General features: G+C 37.0%; 1 protein-coding gene across 5 annotated transcripts in view; it reads right to left on the bottom strand.

Annotated features, from left to right (window-relative positions):
* LOC144055290 (inactive dipeptidyl peptidase 10-like) overlaps positions 1-24,569 on the bottom strand; it is a 30,932-nt gene that overhangs the window by 2,921 nt on the left and 3,442 nt on the right. For 2 of the 5 annotated variants that reach the window (XM_077571144.1, XM_077571157.1), the window contains exons 2-23: positions 17,998-18,112; positions 16,528-16,623; positions 12,004-12,098; positions 11,841-11,915; positions 11,397-11,449; positions 11,225-11,306; positions 10,268-10,388; positions 8,032-8,186; positions 6,836-6,927; positions 6,647-6,770; positions 6,398-6,436; positions 6,206-6,316; positions 6,027-6,118; positions 4,516-4,563; positions 4,160-4,422; positions 3,157-3,255; positions 3,007-3,076; positions 2,035-2,163; positions 1,885-1,950; positions 1,635-1,689; positions 1,449-1,548; positions 1,247-1,305 (exon numbers count right to left, since the gene is read on the bottom strand). In XM_077571144.1, the coding sequence (XP_077427270.1) occupies positions 1,247-1,305; positions 1,449-1,548; positions 1,635-1,689; positions 1,885-1,950; positions 2,035-2,163; positions 3,007-3,076; positions 3,157-3,255; positions 4,160-4,422; positions 4,516-4,563; positions 6,027-6,118; positions 6,206-6,316; positions 6,398-6,436; positions 6,647-6,770; positions 6,836-6,927; positions 8,032-8,186; positions 10,268-10,388; positions 11,225-11,306; positions 11,397-11,449; positions 11,841-11,915; positions 12,004-12,098; positions 16,528-16,623; positions 17,998-18,112 (2,139 nt within the window). Of the gene's footprint in view, positions 1-1,246; positions 1,306-1,448; positions 1,549-1,634; positions 1,690-1,884; positions 1,951-2,034; positions 2,164-3,006; positions 3,077-3,156; positions 3,256-4,159; positions 4,423-4,515; positions 4,564-6,026; positions 6,119-6,205; positions 6,317-6,397; positions 6,437-6,646; positions 6,771-6,835; positions 6,928-8,031; positions 8,187-10,267; positions 10,389-11,224; positions 11,307-11,396; positions 11,450-11,840; positions 11,916-12,003; positions 12,099-16,527; positions 16,624-17,997; positions 18,113-21,342; positions 21,511-24,569 lie in introns of those variants that run through there. The other 3 variants (XM_077571177.1, XM_077571166.1, XM_077571151.1) reach the window with 3 other exon arrangements.

The following is a 24,569-nucleotide window of genomic DNA, read 5'->3' as shown; positions in this document are numbered from 1 at the left end:
ATTCACTATTTAAACATTATACACAAAATATACACGGTTAAACTTGTGACTGGGATAAAAGTTCATTTTGCAGTTGATGTCACGCATCGTCATCCTCATTGGACGACTCTATCCATCTATCTATCTATCCATCTATCTATCTATCTATCTATCTATCTATCCATCTATCCATCCATCTATCTATCTATCTATCTATCTATCTATCTATCTGTCTGTCTGTCTGTCTGTCTATCAAACTGTGAGGCGTGGTTGCTTTCAGTGACAGTTCGAAAACAGCATATGGTCTTCAATCAATCAATCAATCAACCAATCAACCAATCAATCAATAGCCTACATGCTTTTTAATAAAAAAATTTTTTTGCTGCTTTTTGTAGGCTGCATACTCAATATTGGAGTAATCCAAAAGTAATCCAGTTACATTACTTTAATATTATGGTAATTGGATTACGTTACTAACTACATTTTTTAGCAGGTAACTGTAATGGATTACATTTTAAAAGTAACCCTCCCAACCCTGCTTAGAAGTGATGTTTGAGCAGAGGAAATGCACTAAAAATATCAATTGTGGTAAGTAGAAAAAATGAAAAGTAAAAACAAACAAATGAACGCATCGTGCAGCCACCTGACTGGAAATGAAGTGGAATGTGAAATGGCCACACAATTGGTGCATCTGTTGCTTTTCTCTGCCGGACTAGCAGCCATTTTACATGGATGCATTGCTCAGGGAGGATGAAAACAAAATCTCGAAGCGCACAGCTGGGATTTCATCAGGATGTAGACAGCTGCTTCAAGACACTGTTCTTCCTTTCAATGCACAGACAGGTTTGACATCCCACTGATTATTGTCCATTCACCCTGTCCTCAGTCTTTGGATGTCACTTGAAGAGCAACCCCCCCCCCTTTCCCACCGTCATATAAATAGAGCACTCTGGCCCAATTCATCGCAACCCATTTAGAAAAAAAACTGTCTGCGACCTTCACTTGGTGGGCCGTGGTGTATTTCTGCCTACTCCGCTTGCATTCCCCCTCGTCAAAAGGACATCTTCCCTTTGAGCTAAAGACAACAACCCAGAATGTGTACAGAAAGTTGTGTTCCACGAGTCAGATACATTTTCGGAGACAGTGTACAAGGCAAGGTCCATAAAGGCATGCTCGGATTAGTTTGGTGCGGAAGAACTTTAAAACCCTGACCTCAAACCTCTTTGGGATGAACTACAATGGAAATTGGTAGCTAGAAGCAGCTCACTTGATAAATGTTCTCCTCAGTTGAAGGCAAGCCAAAATATCGCTCTGAGAATGCTGAAGCTGCAACCAATAAGGAGGAGGAGAAAAAACAAAACAAGTTATGTATTAGATTCAAAGCACATCAACATGGGAATTATGGGAATTTTTGCGTGATCGAATTCAACTCTATGTGGAGGACGAGGACCTGAATTGACCCGACTCACCATACATGGTCCAGTCAACAACAGGAGCCTGAGCGGCAGCGCATCGGATCATCCCCTCAGTTGACTTGAGTAGCATCAGCGTCAGGTAGCCGCCGTAGTCCTGCAGGGAAAGATGATTTCAGATCAAGCATCGTGACAAATCAACGTGATCATGGAACGACTTTCAATGAATTAAACAGTTCAGACCTCTCCAAAAACGCCAACCCTAGTTGGATCGATAAAAGGAAGCTTCGCCAAGTACCTGGAACAAAAAGACTCGTCAGTCTATCGTGATGTTGTTTCATGATTATAAGGAAATCAACTCAAAAAGTTATTCAGCTTATAAACAAATTGCTTCCCACCACAATCTATTTGATGAAAAAAACGCTTTAAATGCCTTCACAATGACTCACTGAACATTTCCCTTTTATTTCCCCCCCTTGATATGAGTACGTACGCTAGAGCTGCTTTCTGGTCCTCAACGTCCACCTGCCCAATGTTGTGGTAGAGCTGATGCAACATCCTGCAAGGAGAAAGCTATAATGAGCTGTGCATCTTACTGGACAGTACACGCTAACATCTCCAAACTTAAAAACAATTCACATACTTTTGACCCCGGAACCCTGAACCTCGACCGTCGAGCCGAGCCACAATCACCTGCTCCGACCCCACCAGCACCCTGTCCCAGTCCAGACTAAACTCCTCCGTGACCGCCTGATCACCAGGAGAGCTGCCGCTATTGGGAGAAAGCAATGTTAGCGGGCAAAAACAAAACAACGTCCTACTAACAGCTAAAAATATCATGATCATCATAAAAAATAAAAAAACTGGAGTTGATAGGGAATTTTTTTAACTAATTTGCTTCCAAAATGTTTAAGTGTCCCAAAGACGTATTTATACGTTTTTATGCTAGACCATACAGAAGGCTTCAATGCAGCCTCTCAACTGCAAAGAAAGGTTGAAGAAATGGTCGTTATTACGCAAACGGCCAGCAGGTGGCAGCAGAGCAAAAGAGATCAACCAGGGGCCATGTTGAAAAAAAAAAGCTCATTACTCACATTTCTAAATAGATTTGTGAATAAAGATGAGACTTAGCTATATTGTAATGCTAATGGCAGCAAAACGGAAACAGAAAGGTTCAATGTTTTTACAGCAATAGAACACAATATTCTGTATATTCTGTGGGCCTTGCGAAATCTGTCAAAATCCAATAAAACAGCCAGGAGTGAAGGTGTTTGCTTGCAGTGTAAATGGCTGGGAGTGAATGAGTTAATTGCACACTGGATTGATTAGTATAAGGTAACCTCTGGCCAAGCTATTAGCAGCATTGCCACTAACAAATTACAGTCAGTGCTAATGACTACATGATGTGCTTAAAATAGCTATCATATTGTAGCAGATTTAAAATTAAAATATTCACAAGGCCGCACGGCTGCAATAGTAATTATAAAGCTCTGATGTGAGACATCCCTGTTATTTTAAGTTGATTTGAGAGATGTGCCGCCTGCAGCTATGGTGGCTCATCAGAGAGTGGGAAGGTCACAGTGGATGGTGCAGTGAATGCAAACACGATCCTCACATGATGAGCAGAAGGCCATAGAGGAAGGACTCGGAGAAGTCATGAGGAAGGATGAGCTTCAGAGGCAGCTCTATATGTGAGAGAGCGCAAGTGGGTAACTCCATCTCTCACATCATCATATCAACCTTTGCGTGCACATCTCATTCCTACCAAAGTTGTTATGATGGATGGTGTGGATTTGGGTCTGAACCATTCTTTTGGTGGACAGCAGCGACCACAGAGGGCGATTGTTTTCCAGGATGAAATAGGCTGATGGAAGATGGGCATATAAAAAAAAGCAAATAAGGGACAACGAGAATAAATGGACAAGAAAAGATACTTGAAAAGATTAATCTACCTCTAGTTTCTTCTTTAACTCATTCACTGCCATTGACGGCTATAAACGTCAAAATTGAATTTTTTATATTTCTATTAGTTTAACATTTCCCCCCACTTTTGTTAACAAAAGTAAAAAAAAAAAAAAAAACTTGTACATTTAGAACAAATATAGAATTTTGGATTAATCATGAGTTAACTAGTAAAGTCATGCGATTAATTAGAATAAAAAATTTTAACCACCTGAAGCCCCAAATTTTTAATGATCTTTTCTTTTCTTTTAATTAATTCACTGCCTTTAACGGCTATAAAAGTAAAAAATTATTTTGAACTATATCCATTAGTTTATTTATTTTTTCACTTTTGTTAACAAGAGTATGAAAACCTATAATTTTTTTATTGTACATTTAGAACAGATATAAAATTTGTGATTAATCGTGAGTTAACTAGTGAAGTCATGCGATTAATTACGATTAAAAAATGTATCCGCCTGAAGCACCGAATTTCTAATAATCTGATTTTTTAAATATATACTGTATATTTTTAATGAATTTATGGCAGTGAATGAGTTGTTAATCATAGCATGCAAAATGCACTGTATGGAAAAGGTTTTGGGACATAAAAGGACACTTGAAATGGTCCCTGCATTTTTCTGGAAAGACACTAGAGTACAGTTGTCCCAAATAAATAAATAAATACATGACTGTGAGCCCTCATTTTAAATAAACTATTAATAAATCGATTAAAAGGTGTGTCCAAATACTTTTGTCCATACAGGTCTTTGCACAATTGGCATCCGGTATTGCAAGCACTTATCAGTCTGGACGAAGACACTCACATTCCACCTCATCCAAACTAAGAAGCAGCACCGATGGAACTCCCGGACCTACGAGCGCCTCAAGAAAAGAAAAGCAAACAAGGTAAAAGTGTCTTTGTGAACATGAAAACAGGTCACCAAACAAGGTCACATTGAGAGATTTGCCTTTGCAATGCAAGATGGCGCCTTCCGCGTCAGGGCTGATGTTAGCCTCAAAGAAGGTGCACGCCTCACGCAGTCCGCAGGTGAGGCATTGCCGTGGAAACGCACCCAGGGTGGACACGCTGCAAGAAAACACGTGCACATGTTGGAGCAAGGAAGAGCCAAAGGCAAAATGGAATTGAAATGAGGAGGTGGAATCAGCGTCGAGTTGTTACCTGTACAAATGCCTCTGTTGTGCAGAATCTTCTGTGCTCAGGAAGTATCTGAGTGGAGGACATCAGCTCATTTACACCTTATAAACAAACAGGGGCGGCCAAACTTTTACTTGTGAGCGCAACATACAGAAAGAAAAAAAAAATAATGGAGGAAAGGACTACTGACCTTGACCTTTAACTTATTTAGCCACTACATCAGTATAAGTAAATATATGCAAAATAATTATTCAAATATACAACAACGCGCAGTACACAGGATGTCCCAAAAGTCACTTTCCACTTCCTCTTTTCTATTTCGTTTCAAGTATTATTCGAACAGACGTGAGCGAGGCCATCAGCATCACACCAAAACTGCAAAACAAAAGCTGTCAAATGCTGATGGGCCTCACATCTGTCTGAATTACACCCAAAACAAAAAGAAGGAACAGAAAGAAGGAAGTGGAAAGTGAATATTGGGATACACTGTATTTAAATAAAATAAAATAAATACACACAACAACAGCAACAAGACAGTTTGGTCATAAGCAAAGTTTCAACCATATCTTTATAGCCTTTTTGTGTTGCCGGCAGCCCTTTTTGCCACTAGAATAGAATCCGCCCTTTGTACTGAGCAGCAACAGAGACACATTTCCACATTGGAAACCAAAACAGCAATCACTAAACTAACCATTATAAATTCTGTAGAAATGTTACCAGTTGTAAATATATATTTTTTCGTGCTGCTCACCTCACATCCACTCCAACCCTTTTAATAAATAAACACACCAGCGCAAAGGACAACATTAACCACATAAATGTGGTGCGCTGAACAGTCCCAACCAATGGGCGCGTGTGATTGGTGGAAAACCAGGAAGTGAGAGATTTCTTCTTGTAGAAAGCAATCTAGTAAAATGTCGGCACAAGCCGAGTCAATTCTTAGTTTTAGTATATGCCACAAGCTGAAAAATAAATAAAATAATAAAAGTATTAACCCTGGAGAACCCTTTTCTTCTTTGGAAAATTATAAATTATACATTAAATGACTGCTATAAGTTCACTGAACACCAAAATATATGTTTTTTCAATTTTAACCCTTGTTTTTTGAATTAGCTCAGAGTTGCTAATTTATCAAAATATATATATAAAACATACTCCTAGGCATTCTGCAACATGATATGAAATAGATTAACAAAAAAAAACACAATTTTACCATCTGATGGTTTGCTGAGAAGATAGTTTTGTTTGGATTGATTTCCAGCTCAACAAAACAGCATGTTGTCAGCCATCTTGTCACCACCACTCTGGCTCATGTAAGTGCAATATTTATCCACTAGATGGCCCCACGCAGGGGTCAGAAGTGGCACTCTGGACTTTTGAAGTTAAATTTGTTATTTGAGTAGCAGAATTTATAGGGGCCAAATTTGACCCCGTGGGTTCTCCAGGGTTAAAATTGCTCCCGGGCCATACTTTGTATGTCACTGTTATAGAGAAATACGTTAGCGCTAGGACATAAAGTCACATAGAAAACATACATGAGCTGCTTGTTTTCATCGTAAGACACAATTTGTGTCACCTCCCAGGCACCGGATGTTATTCGCTCAATCTCATTCTTGTTCCCTTGGAGCTAAAAAACAAACAAAACAAAACAAACACAACAGCTTAGTTTATTATTTATTCTGTCTTTAAATGGAGTCCTGTTGAATCTGCGCACCTTTTTGGTAAACATGGCGATGTGGTGGAATTCACCCTGACCTCCGCTTTGTCTCTCAGGAACGGCAAGAAAAAACTTGCTCATGTCTTTAGAAAACAGAGGCTCCTGGTTCTGGATGGGGTGGTTGGGGGAAGCATTTTGATGGCCTTAGAAGTATGTGAGGAGGTGGAAATGGCAATTCTGCGGACTCACCTGCCTGGGGATCCACGTGTCTGAAGTATCCTCATGCCTCTGAAGCCCACATTAAAGCACACGTTAAACACATACCACCGTGGTGAGCGCAGCGCTCTCTGAATCGTTATTAAATATAAAAAGCTAGCAAGGATGCCGGTATGAGTATCATTTTCCAAATCTAGACCCCTATCCCCTGGAAGTCAACTAGAGGCTAATGTGAGGCATGGAATCCTGAGCGGAAACGTGAGCGGAATGAGAAGCACGCACCGCCAGGCAGACTCCTACGGCGGCATCGCACACTGTCAGCACTGATGCATTCTGGGCCCGAGCGAGCCAGCGCACGGCGAGGTGCGTGTTACGGATCCACTTCACCATGGTGATGTAGAAATCCCTGCGGAGTAGCAAAGCAGCCCAATGAGACTGAGGGCTTTTGTGTTTTGTGGAAGCGTGCGTTACCGTATCTGATTGGGAGGCTGCAGCTCCACAGTGTGTGTCACCCCGAAGAGATTGACCACAGACAGCTTGACCGCAGGGTTTGTCTGGCCAGCCTGGTGGAACAATACTGGAGATCAGTGGTTGTTTTTCACAAAGTGCCACCTAAAAAAAAAGACTTCAAGTAACACCATCATGATCAACATGAAAATAAAGTACTGTAGCCAAGTGTAAATTCTACACTGTATAGAATTGACTGTAGAATTTAGTAGCCAGCTAATTATTGTAAAATCACAGTTAATTACTGTAAAAAATCTATTACAGCATATTACTGTACTTTTTTTCCACTGCATATCAATTATAGTTGCTTACTGTATTCTAAGTAACTGTAATTTATATACAGTAATAAATTGTAAAAAAAAAAAAAAAACTTAACTGCAATTTATATACAGTAATAAATTATACCAAATTTACAGAAATGTACTGTATTAGATTTTTACAGTAATTAGGTTTTACATTAACTCATTCACTGCCATTGACGGCTATAGACGTCAAAAATTCATTTGAACTATTTCTATTAGTTTAACACTTTTTCCACTTTTGCTAATAAGAGTATAAAAAAACCCCAAAAAGATTTTACATTTAGAACAGACATAAAATTATTGATTAATTGTGAGTTAATTATTGAAGTCATGTAATTAATTACAATTTAAAAAAAATGAATCGCCTGATGCAATTTAAAAAAAAGAAAATAAAAGAGTATTAAAAATTAGGAGCATCAGGCGATTAAAATTTTAAATGGAATTAATCGCATGACTTCACTAGTTAACTCACAATTAATCACAAATTTTATATCTGTTCTAAATGTTCAATAAAAAAAGCTTTTCACACCCTTGTTAACAAAAGTGGAAAAAAATGTTAAACTAATACAAATAGTTCAAATGAATTTTTGACGTCTATAGCCGTCAATGGCAGTGAATGAGCTAATAAGCTAGCAACTTTTTGCCAGTTATTTACTTTAAATTCTACAGTCAATTCTTTACAGTGTAGCAACAAAATGTATTTAAGGTTATTGTAAGCTTCTGCAGTGTATGTATTATGCATAGTTGAAACATCAGCAATAAATAAAGGAAAATTACCACAAAAAAAAAACACTTAATTATGCACTTAAGAAAAAAAAAAATCCAGTCTCAATTATTAACAGTGTGTTTTGCTCTCACCATGGGATACGGGTACTGGAGTCCTCGAGGGTAGGTGCTGCCAGTGAACTGGGCCAAAGCCATGTTGGGTACCAATGTGTCGTTGATGGTGAGGAAAGCCAGTTTCTCGCCATCAGGGGACCACCAGTGGGCCAAATGCGAGTGCAGAATCTCCTCTGATGGCAAACGTACACTTATTATTGTGGTACTGTTTCTTTAAGATACTCTTTTTTAAAGATGTCCTTAGATGTTTTTAGTACAGTATAGATCAGAATTGCTAAAGGGGACATATAATGTAAAAGTTACTTTTGAATTCTTATCTCTTTAACTGCCAAAAACGTTAAATAACGTTTAGTAAAATCCTATGGAGGAGTGCCAAAGACGTTAAAAGACTTTTTTTTTCAAAACAGAGGTGAAACTAACCATTTTCTATTGTTGATTACTGAAAAACGGAATAAGGTAGAAACAAACTTTTTTTTCTGATGAAAGATGAGAGTCCAATCTTTCATTTGGTAGTATATGTGTTTCCATAGTCCAAACACATCATTTTCTGTGGACCTTGAAAGATCAGTCAAAAATGCTTAAATCGGCTGGCACCCACGGCATCCCTTTTCTGAAAACGTCTGGCAGTCAAAGAGTTAAGGACGTTCATCCTTATCATATGCGTGTTTGTAGTTACTAGTAATTGGATGTGTCAGATTTAACTGTTAAATTTGTTAGATATGCACTGTTTTTTTTGTTGTTGTAGGTTGTGTACAAAATTTTGAGAACCATGTCAATTCCAGCCTTTTGGACTTAAAAAGTAGATGTTTTTAAAACTTCTGAATAATGTCACAAAACAGGCTTAAAATCACTAGTGACTCCTTTTACATTAATTTTAAGTCCAGAAGTACAGTAGGCTATATGGTCGCTATTTCATGGATTTTTTGTTGTTGTCGTCGTTATTAATGGTTGGGAAATGGAGCCGTGTTATGCAATATTTCTAGTTTGTGAAAGACCCGTTTTATGGCTTACTGACATCCAATGAAGAAAATGAAATTGAAGCCATTTGATTTTAATACTGGGGGAGCAGTGCTTTGCCACCATCGTCGGTATCAATTAGCAATTACGATGCTGGATTTCACTTTCCTTTGGTCCTTCCTCGGGTCTCTTGACGGCCTCACGACTCTGGCTGGAAGTGTTCGGTTTAGGTGAACGGTATGGGATTTTTTAATAGGTTTTAGGTGAACTAATGAATACACACGCACGCACACACGCACATACACACCCACATACAAAATAAAAAATAAAAAAATAAATAAAAAAAGGGAGAGCAATGATGATGATGTCAAATCGGTAAAATTACCGAATGAACAATACTGAGCTCTCCCCCAAATTAAAAAAAATATATATACAGCAATTACTGTATGTGTCTGCACTAGCTCCAACTAATATGCAGCACCCAACTCCATCCCTAGTTGTCATGGTAACAATCTACGTACTTGTCATTGGCCAAGCAGTACAGACATGAAGATAAATAAGTAAAATTGCACTTTGTTTGTTTATCACAAAAAAAACCACATCATACACAAGCACTGTACTATTAGTACCGCACTATAGTACTTGAATATCTGCATAAAAGAAATCTCCGATTCTCAGACAGGATGTTGTCATGTTTATTTTCAGTCTTGTTTAGTCCCTGTCATGTTTAGCCTCTGTTTTCCTTGTGTGTCCCCCTTGTCGTGTCATTTCCTGTTTTATTGTGAAAAGTCTGACTCCTCTCGTTTCAGGTCACTTGCCCTTCCTTGTGTGGTGTCTGTGTCAACCCTGATTGTGTCCACCTTTCCCCATTACCCTCATGTGTCATCCAATCAGTGCCCTCAGCCAGGTGTGTCTTGTCATGTCATTAGTGTTGGTGTATTTAGTCGGTTGTCTCCCCCCTGTCTGTGTCGGTTCATTGTTGCCACTGTCGTAAGTCTTTCGCCACGTCACGCTGACCTCTTTGCCTGATCAGGATCCATGTCATGTTGTTAGTCTCGCCTTAGTTGTTTTGTCATGTTTAGCTTCATGTTTTGTTAGTTCAGTTTATTTTGTATTTTGAAGTTAGCTTTTTTTGATTAGATATTAAAATTATCTTTTTGGACTGCACCTCTGCCTCCTTGCTCTGCCTTCCCGCATCTGGGTCCTAAAGCCCCCACCTTACTGACAGATGTCTTGTTGTTCCTCGTCAAGTTGTTCAGATCACTAATGACAGGTTAACGTAGTCGATGACTCACACCTTCATAAAGCCAGTCAGCAAGCCCGTTGAAGATGACACCATCCATGCCAGAAGAGGTGATCCTCAGGGAGTTGCTCCTCACGTCCGACTGGTAGTAGATGTTGTTCTCAAAGACGTACATCTTAGAAGGGAGCAGAGGGGAGGAAGGTTAACTTCAAAATTGGTCTCATTTCCAACGACACCTATATGAGATTGGATGATTCCGCGGGAGAATTTTGTGAAAAGGTCTTGGGAATGCTGCAAGATTTTTTTTTTTTAAAAAAAAGCCACATTGCAAAATTGAGGATGGTGAGTTCTGAAAACCTTCAGTGGGATGTGGCAAGATGTTATTCTGAAAAGTGTTACAATTTGAATGAGTGAGCTTTTTGAACAACATTTGGTTCAAATATAACACCTGTATCACACCTGCAAGATGACATTATCAAGTAATAATACTCAAATATAAATAATAATGTAAATACTTGCACACTTAAGCCATAAAAAAAAAATTGGTATCGGTGTATTCTTACTAAGGGTGTGAATTGCCTAGTACCAGGCGATTCGATATCGATTAATCCCGATACCAATCTATAAATTGATTATTGCATTTTTTTTTTTACTCAAATTTTGAAAATACTAATCAGTAAACTTGTGCATGTACTCTGTAAGTTTGTATGGAAATTTATTTATTTATGTGAAAATTCAGGCTTATAACTGAGCCACTGCATTTAACAAACAGGTTGCAGTCATGTCTGAACAGCACTAAAATAAAATATTAAGGCTTAATGTTCCATTAATATAACATTCTTCCATTCTTAATGTGTGAATCCTAACCCTAAGCAAGACTTTTGTTGAATATTTAAAAAAAAGATGATTAAAAATCGATTCGGCCGCATATCGAATCGATTCGAGAATTGCGCGCTGTAACATCGCGATATATTGCCGAATCGATTTTTTTCTAACACCCTTAATTCTTACCAGTTGTTGTCCTTGTTTCCCCCACGCCGCATACTGCAGCACAGCGTTGGAAACTTCTGGAGGGTTTAGTTCCCAAACCTCCCTTAAAGCACACCGAAATATGAAGAAACACCATCGCCAGAAGGCAAGATCAGGCAAAAGCACACGCACACACAATTACACACAAACCTACCGTGTGTATATGTTGTAAACAATGTAGGAAGCCTGGTAGGAATATCTGTACATCTGCGAAAAGAGGCAAATCCATCATACAAAGCAAACACCGACTTACGCAGACACATGAAGGTGACCCACATGGTGCAAGACATCATTAGAATTTACTGTCGGACCTCCACAGCATGTGAGTGAGGAGAAAAGAAAACCTCATCCTTACAAAAGAGCGAACTGTGAAACGTATCACCAAGAAATGAAATCTAAATAAGACAAACCAAACACACACACACTCAAAAATCAGCGCACATCTGTTGCGTGCAGGTGGCAGGATTATTTTCACAGCCGGTGTGTGCGTAGCACAATGTTACCAAAAAACTATTTGATTCAAGTCAATTCCAATCATGCAGAGACGCACAAAAAAAAAAAATGAAGATGTCGGATCCTGCGCGACGACAATGCCAACCTGTTTGACGTCATAAGCAAAGAGCGCGTATTGAAGGTCTGCCGAGAGCGAGTACTTTGCCACCTTGAAGGACACCTGGTGAGTCCAAAACAAGTTTTTTAACCAAATGCCAAAGAAGGACATCAACAAAATACAAAACACCATAAAGGGTTAAGCAACTTACAAAGGTCGCGTTGCTAAGCAGGACTTGCGTCTCGTTGAGGGTGAAATCAAATCTCACAACATTGTTATCTCGGTTCCTGTACGCCACCTCGGAATCTGAGCGGGGGCAACAAGAAAAGGGCGCCGTGTTGATTTCTGGGTAACAAACATTAAACATGCATTCGTTTCTCATCTCTGCATGGCCTTGAAGGCATCACGTAGGTTGCCATAGTTACAGTATGTCTGTGTGGCGTTTTCCTTCAAAGCTCACTCGCAATAATATTTGACATGTCAAGCAAAGCAGCTTTCATGCCATGTTTATATTCCAACCTATGCAAAAATCGGGTTTAGGCACTAAATCTACTGCCAATGAGAGGAAAGTGGATAGTTGCTATGGCAACATAATGATGAAGCGATGCCTGTGATGCTGCCGACAACGCGAGAAGACCTCAAAGGGCATCTTTGAGCACGCCGCCTTGTTTATTCTACGCATCTTTGTTTGTCCTTTATTTTTTGAAGGTCACGCTTACCCCCTTATCTCATCATGCCTTTAAATGTTGCGGTGAATAAACAACTCCCAAAACCACAGACTGTTTGTTGAGGAGTCTGTTGTTGACTGTTTGCAGTTTGAAGTGCAAATAATTCGAAAAGAAGACTCCGAGCTGCTGAAAATCCGAAAGAATGTTTAATGCAGGGGTAGCGCATTGTGATGTTTGTTTTTTTTTCTATCCTGGTGTGTTAACGCTCCAAATGATCTTGCATGTAGCTCAAAAGCCATAAATTCATTTTAATGTTCCAGAGGAACATAAACAGTCTGGGAGAGTTTGCGTAAATTGGGATAATGTGACAAAAGGCAGCATATTGTGAAGTTGGTAAAATTCTGAAAGTCTGGTCGGTGCTGGATTTCACTTTTCCTTTCTTTTCTTTGATCCTTCCTCGGGTCTCCTGACAACCTCACGACTCTAGCTGGATTCTGAAGTATTCGGTTTAGGTGAACGGTATGGGATTTTTTAAATAGGTTTTAGGTGAACTAATGAGTACACATTCACACGCACACACACACGCACGTGCACACACTCACCCACATACAAAAAATAAAAAATAAAAAAAAGAGAGAGCAATGATGATGACATGTCAAATCGGTAAAATTACCGAATGAACAATACTGAGCTCTTAATAAAAAAAAATTAAAAATAAAATAAAAAAATTCTGAATTCAACATGTAGACGCCGGTAAAGGTGCAAGAGTTAACAGGTGTATAACGTGACATTTGGAGTGTCTAAGGTTCCAACTGTAGTGCTTTTTTCTTTGAAATCTCTGTATCTATATCTGTATTATGAACTTTTGTGTCGTGTGCTAGTAAAACTCTTTTTAAAAACAAGGTGCTTTAGGATTTGGTGACGCTAACAGATACAAACAGACTAGGATAAAAAAAAAGGCAGCGGACGCCTACATTGGTCATCTCCATGTCCGCAGTAAACAGTACATAAGATGATACACAATACTGTCTGAGGAAAATGAGTTCTTCCTGCAGGGGAACTTTTGTGCTTTTGAAACTGTGCGAGAATAAATCTCTATGTATTCAATTTATTTTAACCCTGGAGAACCCAAGAACCCTTTTCTTCTTTGGAAAATTATGAATCATACATTAAATGACTGCTTTAAGTTCACTGAACACCAAAATATATGTTTTTTCAATGTTTTTTTTTCAATTTATTCCTTAATTTAGGATTAGGGCGAAATTTGACCCTTTCGGATTTAGGTGTATCATTTCGAAAAATCAGAATAACAAAAACGGTCAGTAAACTATTTAGAATTTAAGAAAATAATCAATCAAATACACAGCTACATTGAATAATATATATTTTTTGTTTTATTTGTTGCATTTTAGCCATCTTGTCACCACAACCCACAGCTCATGTAAGTGCAATATTCATCCACTAGATGGCCCCATCCAGGGGTCAGAAGTGGCACTCTGGACTTTTGAAGTTAAATTTGTAAAAAAAAAAGAAAAAAAAAAGGTCTTTGTTATTTGAGTAGCAGAATTTATAGGGGCCAAATTTGACCCCGTGGATTCTCCAGGGTTAAACTTTGAAATTCCACTCAAGAGTCTAACAACTATTTGAATACACAAAGACTTGAGATGAAAAGTCTGAGCGAAGGTGTTGATCTTTCAGTCAGAGCGACACTCGACCTGCAGCTGTTTTTTTTTTTTTTACGAGGTTTCGTCCGTCAGAGTATTTCTTCCACATCACAATCCAGCTTCCGGATTAAAATGAGAATTGGGACATTTTACCGACAGTTTATTTCAAAGCATTATATATTTCAAATCAGTTTATTTACAGACAAGTTGAATATGGCTTGAACTGGGCTCAACTGATTTGTGTTTCTGATGTCTATTTGTGAGCAACTATTCGTTTTTCCTCCAATCCCAGCTGACTTTGACGCGCGATACACCCTTGACTGCTCGTCAGCCAATCACAGGTTATGCAAGCATCCACTTGGGTGAAATGTGCTCTGTTCAGCGTGAAATAAGATTTGCTTGAGTATTTTTGTTATGATTAGCGATGCCGAGATATTACAACTTGTTGGTATTCAACCTTTGACTGGCATGCACGGGTTCCGATGAGGACGCCAGCACAGCTTCCTCCCTCCATTTTGTTACTGCATCATCCATCTCAAACCAGCATGTAAAAGAGCCGCCGTCCTCAACGGACGGAAATTTTTCAATATTATATTTTTGCAACGCAAGTTAGCGGAGCATCTGCCTCGGTGTTTCTTGATCTTCATCAGGGACACGTCGTATTGATTTTTTTTCTTTGGACAGATCGTCGATGGGATGATAAAACACAGCTGCATTTTCTGTATAATCAAACTTTCATTGTGATCTTCTCTCACTGCAATGGACTTTAGTGTACGCATGGGGTTGCGCAATGGCTTAAAATGTACATTTGCAGATGTTAGCTCATTAACTGCCATTGACGGTTATAGACGTCAATTATAGACGTCAATTATTTCTATTAGTTTAACTTTTTTTTTTACACTCTTGTTAACAAGAGTATGAAAACCTAGATTTTTTTTTATTGTACATTTAGAACAGATATAAAATTTGGGATTAATCGCGGGTTAACTCGTGAAGTCATACAATTAACTAGAAAAATTCCCGCGGAAATTTTGAATGAGACTGCTGAGTCTTGCAAGGTGGAAAGACGCATGTATGTAGTACTTGTAACAATAGTAATAGTAGTAGAACTTTTTGTAGTAGCACTTGTAATAGCTAAAAAAGCAGTATTTAAATAGCAGTCCATTCATTACAATAAAAAAAAAATTAATCGCCTGACTGCAAATTTTTTAATAATCTTTTCTTTCTTTTTTTAAATCGCGTCAGGTGATTATTTTTTTTTTATTGTAATTGCATAATGTTATATCTGTTCTAAATGTACAATAATTTTTTTCTTCTAGATTTTCATACTCTTGTTAACAAAAGTGGAAAAAATGTTAAAATAACAGAAATAGTTCAAATGAATTTTTGACGTCAATAGCCGTCAATGGCAGTGAATGAGTTAGGCCTCATCGGAAGCAAGTCATTCATGCATATACGGAGCCAAAGTCAATATCTCGACTGATTGAAATGTGATCGACAAATATTTTGCTCACGAAGCATTTGGCTGTACATCTCACTGAATAGGGTAAAGCTGTCCTCAACTGTGACCTTGTGTGGAGAAGAGATTAGCTGAGTTAATTCCAGCACGAGATGCCTACAATCAGTCTTGTGTTGTGAGAACTAAAAGCAGCAGCCATGACGAATGCCTTTAATTAAAACAATCAGTCACCTGCAGAGACGACGTACAAAGCAAAGCCTCCAGCAAGTCAATGTGTGTCAATAAAAAAATATTTTTTTTTATAATTAGTGCTTCTCAATGCAGTGTTCAGGTCGCTGCTTCCAAAATATTCAAAAGACTAACGATGATTATATATTGATGCACACTACAAACACATTAATAAACAAATTACATTTAAAGAAATTATATTGGCTCAACCATATTCATTATATGCATGGAAAAAGGCCTGTATATGGCTTGAGCGTGTGTGCCTAATATTGTGGCCATTAACAGCTGAGATCACCTCATCCACACCTTTTGTTTCAGATGGAGATTTTATTTTCCTGTTCACAGTTTTGGCTCCCTGTGTGTGAGTTGATGGTATTTTTATTCCAACTTCATACTATATGGCAGGTAGTGGAAATGAGGCTGGCTTTTAGAATTCTCTTCCACTTTTTACTCATGCTTTGCAATCATAAAAGCTACTTTGGGGGTCAAATGCTTGACTATCTTACGTCTTTAAATATATCGTATGAGATTATGTGAAATGCCTGATTTTCTATCTTTATGTGCTGACACTAGACACCCATTTCATAATTGAACATCTTTATGTGTGTACCAGGACTATGGTTTCTTAATGAGCCTCATTTGCATGCAGACTTGTATCATTAAGGGTCAATTCCCTAATGGCATTTAGCATGTAGATTTTTCTCTTGAGTGCTCACCACTTATCCATGTGACTTCTGGGTCGTGCACAGTGAACTCTGAAGAGTACAGATCATCTACAGTCAATGCAGACTTGATGCTGCCTGGGAGATCGGCTAGAGAAAGGGAAAAGTAAGCATCGCAGGAAAGTCAGACCAATAGAGCAAAATAAATGAAAGTAAAAGTTGGAATGTCTCCATGGGAAGTAATGTGAATAATCTTTATCCCATATGAATTTTAGGGCTTTCACTATAAATCCCAAATCCCCTATTTTATCTTTCCATGGAAATTTACTGGAAATTCTCCCTACCATTTTGCACCCCAACTGACCAATGATCAAATTAACTCATTCACTGCCATTGACGGCTATAGACGTCCAAAAATTATTTTAACTATTTTTATTAGTAAAACATTTTTTTCCCACTTTTGTTAACAAGAGTTTGAAAACCCTTTTTTTTTAAATTGTACATTTAGAACCGAATTTTGTGATTAATCGTGAGTTAACTAGTGAAGCCATGCAATTAATTACGATTAGAAATTTTAATCGCTTGACGCCCCTAATTTTTAATAATCTTTTTTTTTTTAACGCTGACGCGGTTCAATTTTTTAATTGTAATTAATCGCATGACTTCAATTGTTAACTCACGATTATTTAAAAAAAATAACTGTTCTAAATGTAAGATAAAATAAAAAAATTCAAATTTTTCGTACACTTGTAAACAAAAGTGGAAAAAAATTTAATTACTAGAATTTTTTTTTTCATTGTATTGGAACAGATATAAGAATTGGGTGATTTACGAAATTATTTAAATAATCTTTTCTTAGGAAAAAAAAGATTATTAATTTTTTTCGTAAATTAGGGGCATCAGGCGATTAAAATTTGTAATCGTAATTAATCACATGACTTCAATTGTTAACTCACGATTATTTAAAAAAAACAAAACTGTTCTAAATGTAAGATAAATAAAAAAATTCAAATTTTTCGTACACTTGTAAACAAAAGTGGAAAAAAATTTAATTACTAGAATTTTTTTTTTCATTGTATTGGAACAGATATAAGAATTGGGTGATTTACGAAATTATTTAAATAATCTTTTCTTAGAAAAAAAAAAGATTATTAATTTTTTTCGTAAATTAGGGGCATCAGGCGATTAAAATTTGTAATCGCAATTAATCGCATGACTTCACTAGTTAACTCACGATTAATCACACATTTTACATCTGTTCTAAATGTACAAAAAACATTTTTTTCTAAGTTTTCATCCTCTTGTTAACAAAAATGGGAAAAAATGTCAAATAGAAATAGTTCAAATGAATTTTTGACGTATATAGCCGTTAATGGCAGCGAATGAGTTAAAAACAAATAGAAACACAATATATGTCATACTCAAAATGTACTTTCTTTTTTAACATGTCCATTTTCATGCTACTATTTTTTGTGATTATCTCCCACTGTGATTGGCAGCATTTCAGGTGTGTGTCAGTATTACCAGGTGTGAGGACGACCACAGACATGGTGATGAGTGAGCAGACAGCCACAATCACCAGCAGAGAGATGGCGATCCCCTTCCAGTTCCTTTGAGGAGTGCTGGTGTCCACAAACTCCTGTAGACATGCAACACACTCAAAAACGTCAGATCATTGGGTCTAAGTAGAGTGGCAAAATTCTAAGAAATTTCAAAGCTGTTTCCGTTAGAATGTATGTTAATTAAACCAGAAATTTACAAAATTATAAGGGAAGATAAATATAGTTAAGGAAATTTTATTTTAGCAAAAACCTGACTAAAACAGCCCTATTTCACGCATTTAAATGTGGAGACCGCATTGCCTGAAAGGTTCGGCAAAAATTAAGGGACTAGGCTTGAGCACGGGGAATTGACGTTTAAAAAAAAAAAAAACTTAAACTGAGTAATATTTAACTCACCAGTCATATTTTTGTTCTTCAATGAAAGAATCGATTGTTCATAAAATATTTAAATCTTGATAAAGTTATACTTACAAATAAACTAGAGCTGTCAAACAATATTTTTTTTTAAATCAGATTAATCACATTTTAGGATTTTGATTAATCATGATTAATCAATAAATTAAAAAGGATTTTTATCAACACTTTTTGCCCGCCTAATTTGAAGAGCACCTGTTATGTGTTAATTATTTCAACATTGAAAGTATGTCTTCCACATTTTTTTTGATCCACTGCACGCTCTCATCCTCCTCTTTTTCTAATCAGTTAATTACTTGCATAATTTAAAAATGAAAAAAAAAATAATGACCCCAATATTTTGACGAGAACAAATATTTTGAATGTCATATGCAAACATTTATTAAATGCTTTACTTTAATGCATGCAGTTATGGTTATTGCTGTGGTACCTTTAACGTAACCATCCGCTGTTAAGATAAAGGATCACCTGCAGTTGTAGTTAATAGGGGGATTAAGCTGCGTTAATACATGATTAATGCAATAATTTTTGTGTGACTAATCAATGAGTTAACTTTGACAGCACTAAAATAAACCTGTTGAATGTAATGATTTTTAATTGTACACACAAGTTTAGTAGACAGTTTTTGTAGCACCTGTAGAAAAGTTAAAGAATGATTTTTTTTATTTTTTATATATGTATACATAAAGTATTGTCCTATTTGTGCATTTTGGGTCACTTTTTTTTTTTGCCTTTGAGATAAGTCCCCAAATTGCAGTTGAAAGAATAATCTTTGGGGTATTTTTATAGCTATAAAATGTCAAAACAGTCAAGTTTGAGCCAAATAGCATATAAGGGTTAGTTGTCATCCGGGCATTCATGTGTCCATCTGTATCACACATACAGCCAGCGAGGTGGAAAGCAGAGCATTTTAATTAATGGGGCAGACACACACAGCAGAGTGTTCCTCACACGCCACCGAACCATTAACCGCTCTCTGACTATTAGTTCAACTTCTATGATCTGGTTCTCAATGTGCGCGCTGTGTGAAAGTCTTCAGAGACTCACTTCGCTGCTGTTATCGCACTCACTTAAGCTGACTGCAAAGCGAGATGTGAAAGAGTCTGTCAGCTGGAAAAGGCGAAGAAAAAAGAACCTCATCGGGGTCACAGGTGACAAGAAGCCAGGTTGGAAAATTCCAGGAAATTTCAAAGTCGGACATTTGAATGGTCTTTTTCATTGGGATAGATGTGGTGGTGGTGGTCACGTGACGGGCGCACGTGCCGACTGGCTTCACCTTACGGCGTAAGAGAATGACTTGGCAATTATTACTCAGAAAATCCACCTCAGCAAATTGCTGTAAAAACAGTTAGAAATATAAAATCTACATAATACTCATGAACACTCAGAAGTTTTGGAGCGGATGTGCTCATTCTCAAAATCAGTGAGAATTATTATTTTTTTGTCAGAGCAGTTTTTTTGTAAGTCAAAGTACTTTTTTTTTTTTAATTATGACATAGCTGTTGATGGAATACTTTTTAAAATTTTAATTTTCTTTGCTTTAAGGCAATACAAAAAAATACAAAAATGATTGCTTTACTAAAGTGGCAGAACAACTCAAATCACCCAAAATTATGCAAAATGGGGGAATATTATTGCTGATGAGTAGGAGATTTTTTTTAGGTTTTGCCCAGGACCCCTACTCCAAATTGGTTCCCGTCACAATGCAAGACACACTAACGTAAATCTCAATTTTCCCTTCTTGCAATCAACACAGAAGTGTGAGTTTACAGATTCAGAAAATAATATTGACACCAAGATAAAGATTGGAAGTACGACAAGATGAAAATGTCTTTCGGTTAGTGCCTGAAAAAGCGGACTCATGAGGCCACTTGACGCAGTGCCCCAATCAATTTCTATGGGATTTTATTTGCCTTTTTTTTTTTTAAGGAATTGCATCGCCACTGTGGTCACAACAGCAGTATAGGTTGCAATTTTTACGCAACAGTCCAATAATTATTGTAAGCCATAGTGATATTCTGCCCAGTTTGAAAATGAACACTTTGCTTAACACGTGCAAAAACTACCTTTAAATAATGATTCAATAAAAAAAGGTAAAATGCAAATTGTGCCTAAAATGTTTAAAAATCAGTTTTAATAGAGAAATACAAATTTTAAATTTAAATAAATCTTCAAAATCTTTGAACTTGAATTAACCTGACATGTTTTTTGGTGCAATACATAATAAAAACTACAGTCTACAATTGAATTAATCAAGAAAATTAGGGGAAAGCTTCCTGAATGAGCCTGTGGGAAAATCTGAGGGACTCTGCATGCACGCCGGCGCTCACAACCACAGTGTGTAATTCACGTTCACAAAGAAACCGTAGGTACTATTAACCATCATTCATCCTCCTGGTACCCCCTAAAAAGTCACACGTCAGTCTCTGCAACGTTTTCAACAGGTCACTGAGACAACACAAATAAGTTGACATTATTTACTGCATGTGTTGTTGCTGCCAGTGCAAATGCACCGTTATCCTACCTTCTATATAAGCGCATAATATAACAATAACCACGCTTTATTGCATCCAACTCCTGTTCGTGACTTAATCTCTATTTATGTAACACGTCATACAGTGAGAGATTAAACATTTTCAATTGTCGCACCTGCTCACATTCAACAACCGGAGGCAATCATCCAAATGGGAGCTCGGGAACGGGAAAATACGTCACAACTCAACGCAAGAGAAAAGGATGGTAACAATAAGCATCCAATACATGTTTAACAACATCACAGTGGACAGAGCCAGTAACCAGACAAACGTTGCACTTTAATTGTCTCGTCGGGGAGTGCGCACAACACAAGCCCATGGATGATTGCTGTAAGTTGATGAGAGTGTTATGAATGTACCTCATCTTGCGGATCCTCTTTTGATTTCTTCTTGCTCGGATCCTTCGAGGCTGTCATTGCACCGAGTTTTCCTTAGCCCAAATTCAGCACCGAATCCTCCCGGTAATAACATCCAAACCTGCCTGGGAGTCGATTTATCGGCTGTATCAAGTTAGCCGCTGTACTGACGAGCAGCACTTCCGGAGTTTGCTACCAAAATAAAGGTTTACACTTCGTATTATTTCAAATTTATTTCCACGGACGTAGAAAATACTGTACATCATTGGCCCAAAAATCGTTGTTGTTAACCACCCAGTAGTTGATTTTTTCACTTAATTGTTTCAAAAAATCAAAAATAGGAAATATTTTCTGTGAACTTTTTTGGGTGGATAGAACCTTTATTAACTGTCAGCCTTGCACACCAACAAAAATAGTTAATGTTGAATCAACTACATTTTCAACTTCTGATGTTTTGAGTGATGCCCAATCCAAAGAGTCGACAGAGCTCATTTGTAACCCTAATTAGGTTAATCACTGGAAAATGGAGGAATGGTCAATATGTCGGTGATTTCCAACCAACGAGACAAAATGAGTCCTGGCTTCCTGTGAGTAAATGAACTTTAATTAAACAGGGTTCATTTTCACACTAAGTTAATTTGTGAATAAATGGGATCATCATCATCAATTCATTTTCTGACATTTTTGTTTGGATTTTCTACTTGGCTCAATAAAGGTTGGGAAATACTGTACTACAGAATATAATTAAATTGATTTGGTGCTGTCCAGGCTCTGAAAGGATAATGACGTGATTACTGGGTTTGTAAAAAAACAAAACAGAAATAGACGAGTCACTGGTGTGAAAACCAATGTGAAATATGATTTCTGAATAACTCAACCAAAGAAAAGAAAAATACTACAAGGCAGAGCTCGATGCCTTTAGCATACTGAAATAGAGTCTTAATAGTCTTTTTTCACGACCACAGTCAAATGATGATAACGCCCTCTCATACTAATTCAATTGATTAGATTTTCCTCACGAGTGTATTGTAGACTTGTATTTCTGTGCTCCTGATGCATTTAGTCTTTTCTAGGCCTCGCAGGACTGGATGCTAAATGTTAGGTGTTACAGACAAAGCCCTCAGGACACACGCACACGCTGTGCAGGAAGACTAAAAATAAGACAAGGGAGGGAAAATAGAATAAAGACAGAAGGAAATGTGTTTGTTTTTTATGGATTTTAAAAGTCGACACACCCTGACAAATGCCAGATTTTTGTGATTACCGAAAAATAGCTTAAGATAAATCATTTCAAAACTATTTACACCATTCATGTGACTTATAGCCTGTATAAGAAGGGAAGTAAAAATAAACAACTGAAATGATACGGTTGCACAAGTCTACACACCCTCTGGATTGTTTTCACAATTCACTATGCACATTACAAGTCATGTTAAACGTGATTCAAAGCACACCTGTCACCATTTAAAGTGCCTCTGATTAACCCCAAATAAATATTTGATGTTCTAGTAGGCTTTTCCTGTTGTTATTTTACTTTTAATTGATATTCCAATATTTTTTCTTTTTTGTAATTTTTGTTGTTGTTGCTAACAATGGCTGTTATTTTAAACTATTTATAATTCCCATCATCTCCTGTCTGAGGTAAAACAGAAGATAAGTTATTATTTTGGTGAAGAGCAATATTGTTTTTGTGCCAAATATACCTTTTGGAATTATGGCCAAGAAGTTCAATATTGGTTAGTTGGCTCATAATAAAACATGTTCTCACATGTCTTTAGAGAGATTTATTTATTATTTATTATTTATTATTTATTATTTATTATTTATTATTTATTATTTATTATTTATTATTTATTATTTATTATTTATTATTCATTATTTATTTATTTTTAGAATCTAATTGAACTTTTGGGCCAAGAATATAAAAGATATATTTTGCACAAACTCAACACTGCTCTTTTTTTAAAAAATATATATAAAATAAATAAAAACATACCTGAAGTGTGGCATGATGAAGACAACTACTTATCCCTGGACCATGGTTGCTATAATGACATGACTGCTCCCCTAACCTCTTTTCTCTGTTTTTATTGTAATTGAGTCACAAATCAATGCGTGTCAGCATCATGGGGATATATGCAACAGCAAGGCTCATTTCAAGCCAAGCTGGGTCTCATCCCAGCTCACTTTGCCACTGACAGCTCAACTAGAGCATCAAGAGAGGAAGAGGAAGATGAGCGAGGGAGCATCAAGAGAGGAAGAGGAAGATGAGCGAGGGAGCAAGAAATAGGCAAATGACCACACATGAAAGTCTTAGAAGAAAAAGAGGGAGCGAGTAGGAAGAAATGCATGCGAAGATTCATGATGACCCAAATAGCATGTTCATATTTTAGTAACGCGAACATGGACACAGTAGCAACAGGATTCTTAAATGTAGTAAAACTTTCCTCATCAAACCCATGAGGGATTTACTCCTGCCATCTAATAATGGATGGGTTTCTGCTTGGGATGGCAGGTGAATGTAATTAACCCGCGGGCAGGTTGGAGACCCACGGGACTCACAGCTAAAGGCACAAAAAGTTTGCTTGAAACCCATCACACAAGATAAAAAAGCTGCAAAGATCTTTAGGTCAGGAATTGATTAGAAGTGCAATTCCAATTCATATGGGAGCCATATGGCTTTTTTAAAAAAAATTCCCCACCAAAAGCTTCCCAATTTTGTTTGGTTTATTTTTTAAGTTTCATCCTGGTGCAAAATGTGACACTAAAAAAATATAATTGTTGAACCAACTTAAGAACAAGAAATTGTTTACCAACTTAATTGAATTGCTTCAAGTGGTAACACACAATTGAATAAAGTTAATCCATGTTAATATACAGGGTGCCCATAAAGTCTCTTTACCATTTAAAAAAATTATTAAAAATGCAATTAATTAGATATTTTATTCAAATTTGTTCTATTGTATTCAGTGTTTATTAAAGTTTTTTATCACCCTCAAGAGAAGGCGCAATGTTTCTCATGGTTTATTGAAACAAAATCGGATAGGCAGACTCAGCGAAACTACAGAACTAAGTATGGAAGAAATGATTGATGTGCTTCGTGCAACTAATGGTGCCCATGTAGAAGTATATTAAAAGAGGTTAAAAAAAAAAAAACTTTAATAAACGCTAAATACAATAGAACAAATCTGAATAAAATATCTAATCAATTGCATTTTTAATAAATTTTT

The sequence above is a fragment of the Vanacampus margaritifer genome, chromosome 1, assembly GCF_051991255.1.
Source record: "Vanacampus margaritifer isolate UIUO_Vmar chromosome 1, RoL_Vmar_1.0, whole genome shotgun sequence".
Taxonomy (NCBI): domain Eukaryota; kingdom Metazoa; phylum Chordata; class Actinopteri; order Syngnathiformes; family Syngnathidae; genus Vanacampus; species Vanacampus margaritifer.
This window is presented reverse-complemented; position numbering and strand designations above follow the sequence as displayed.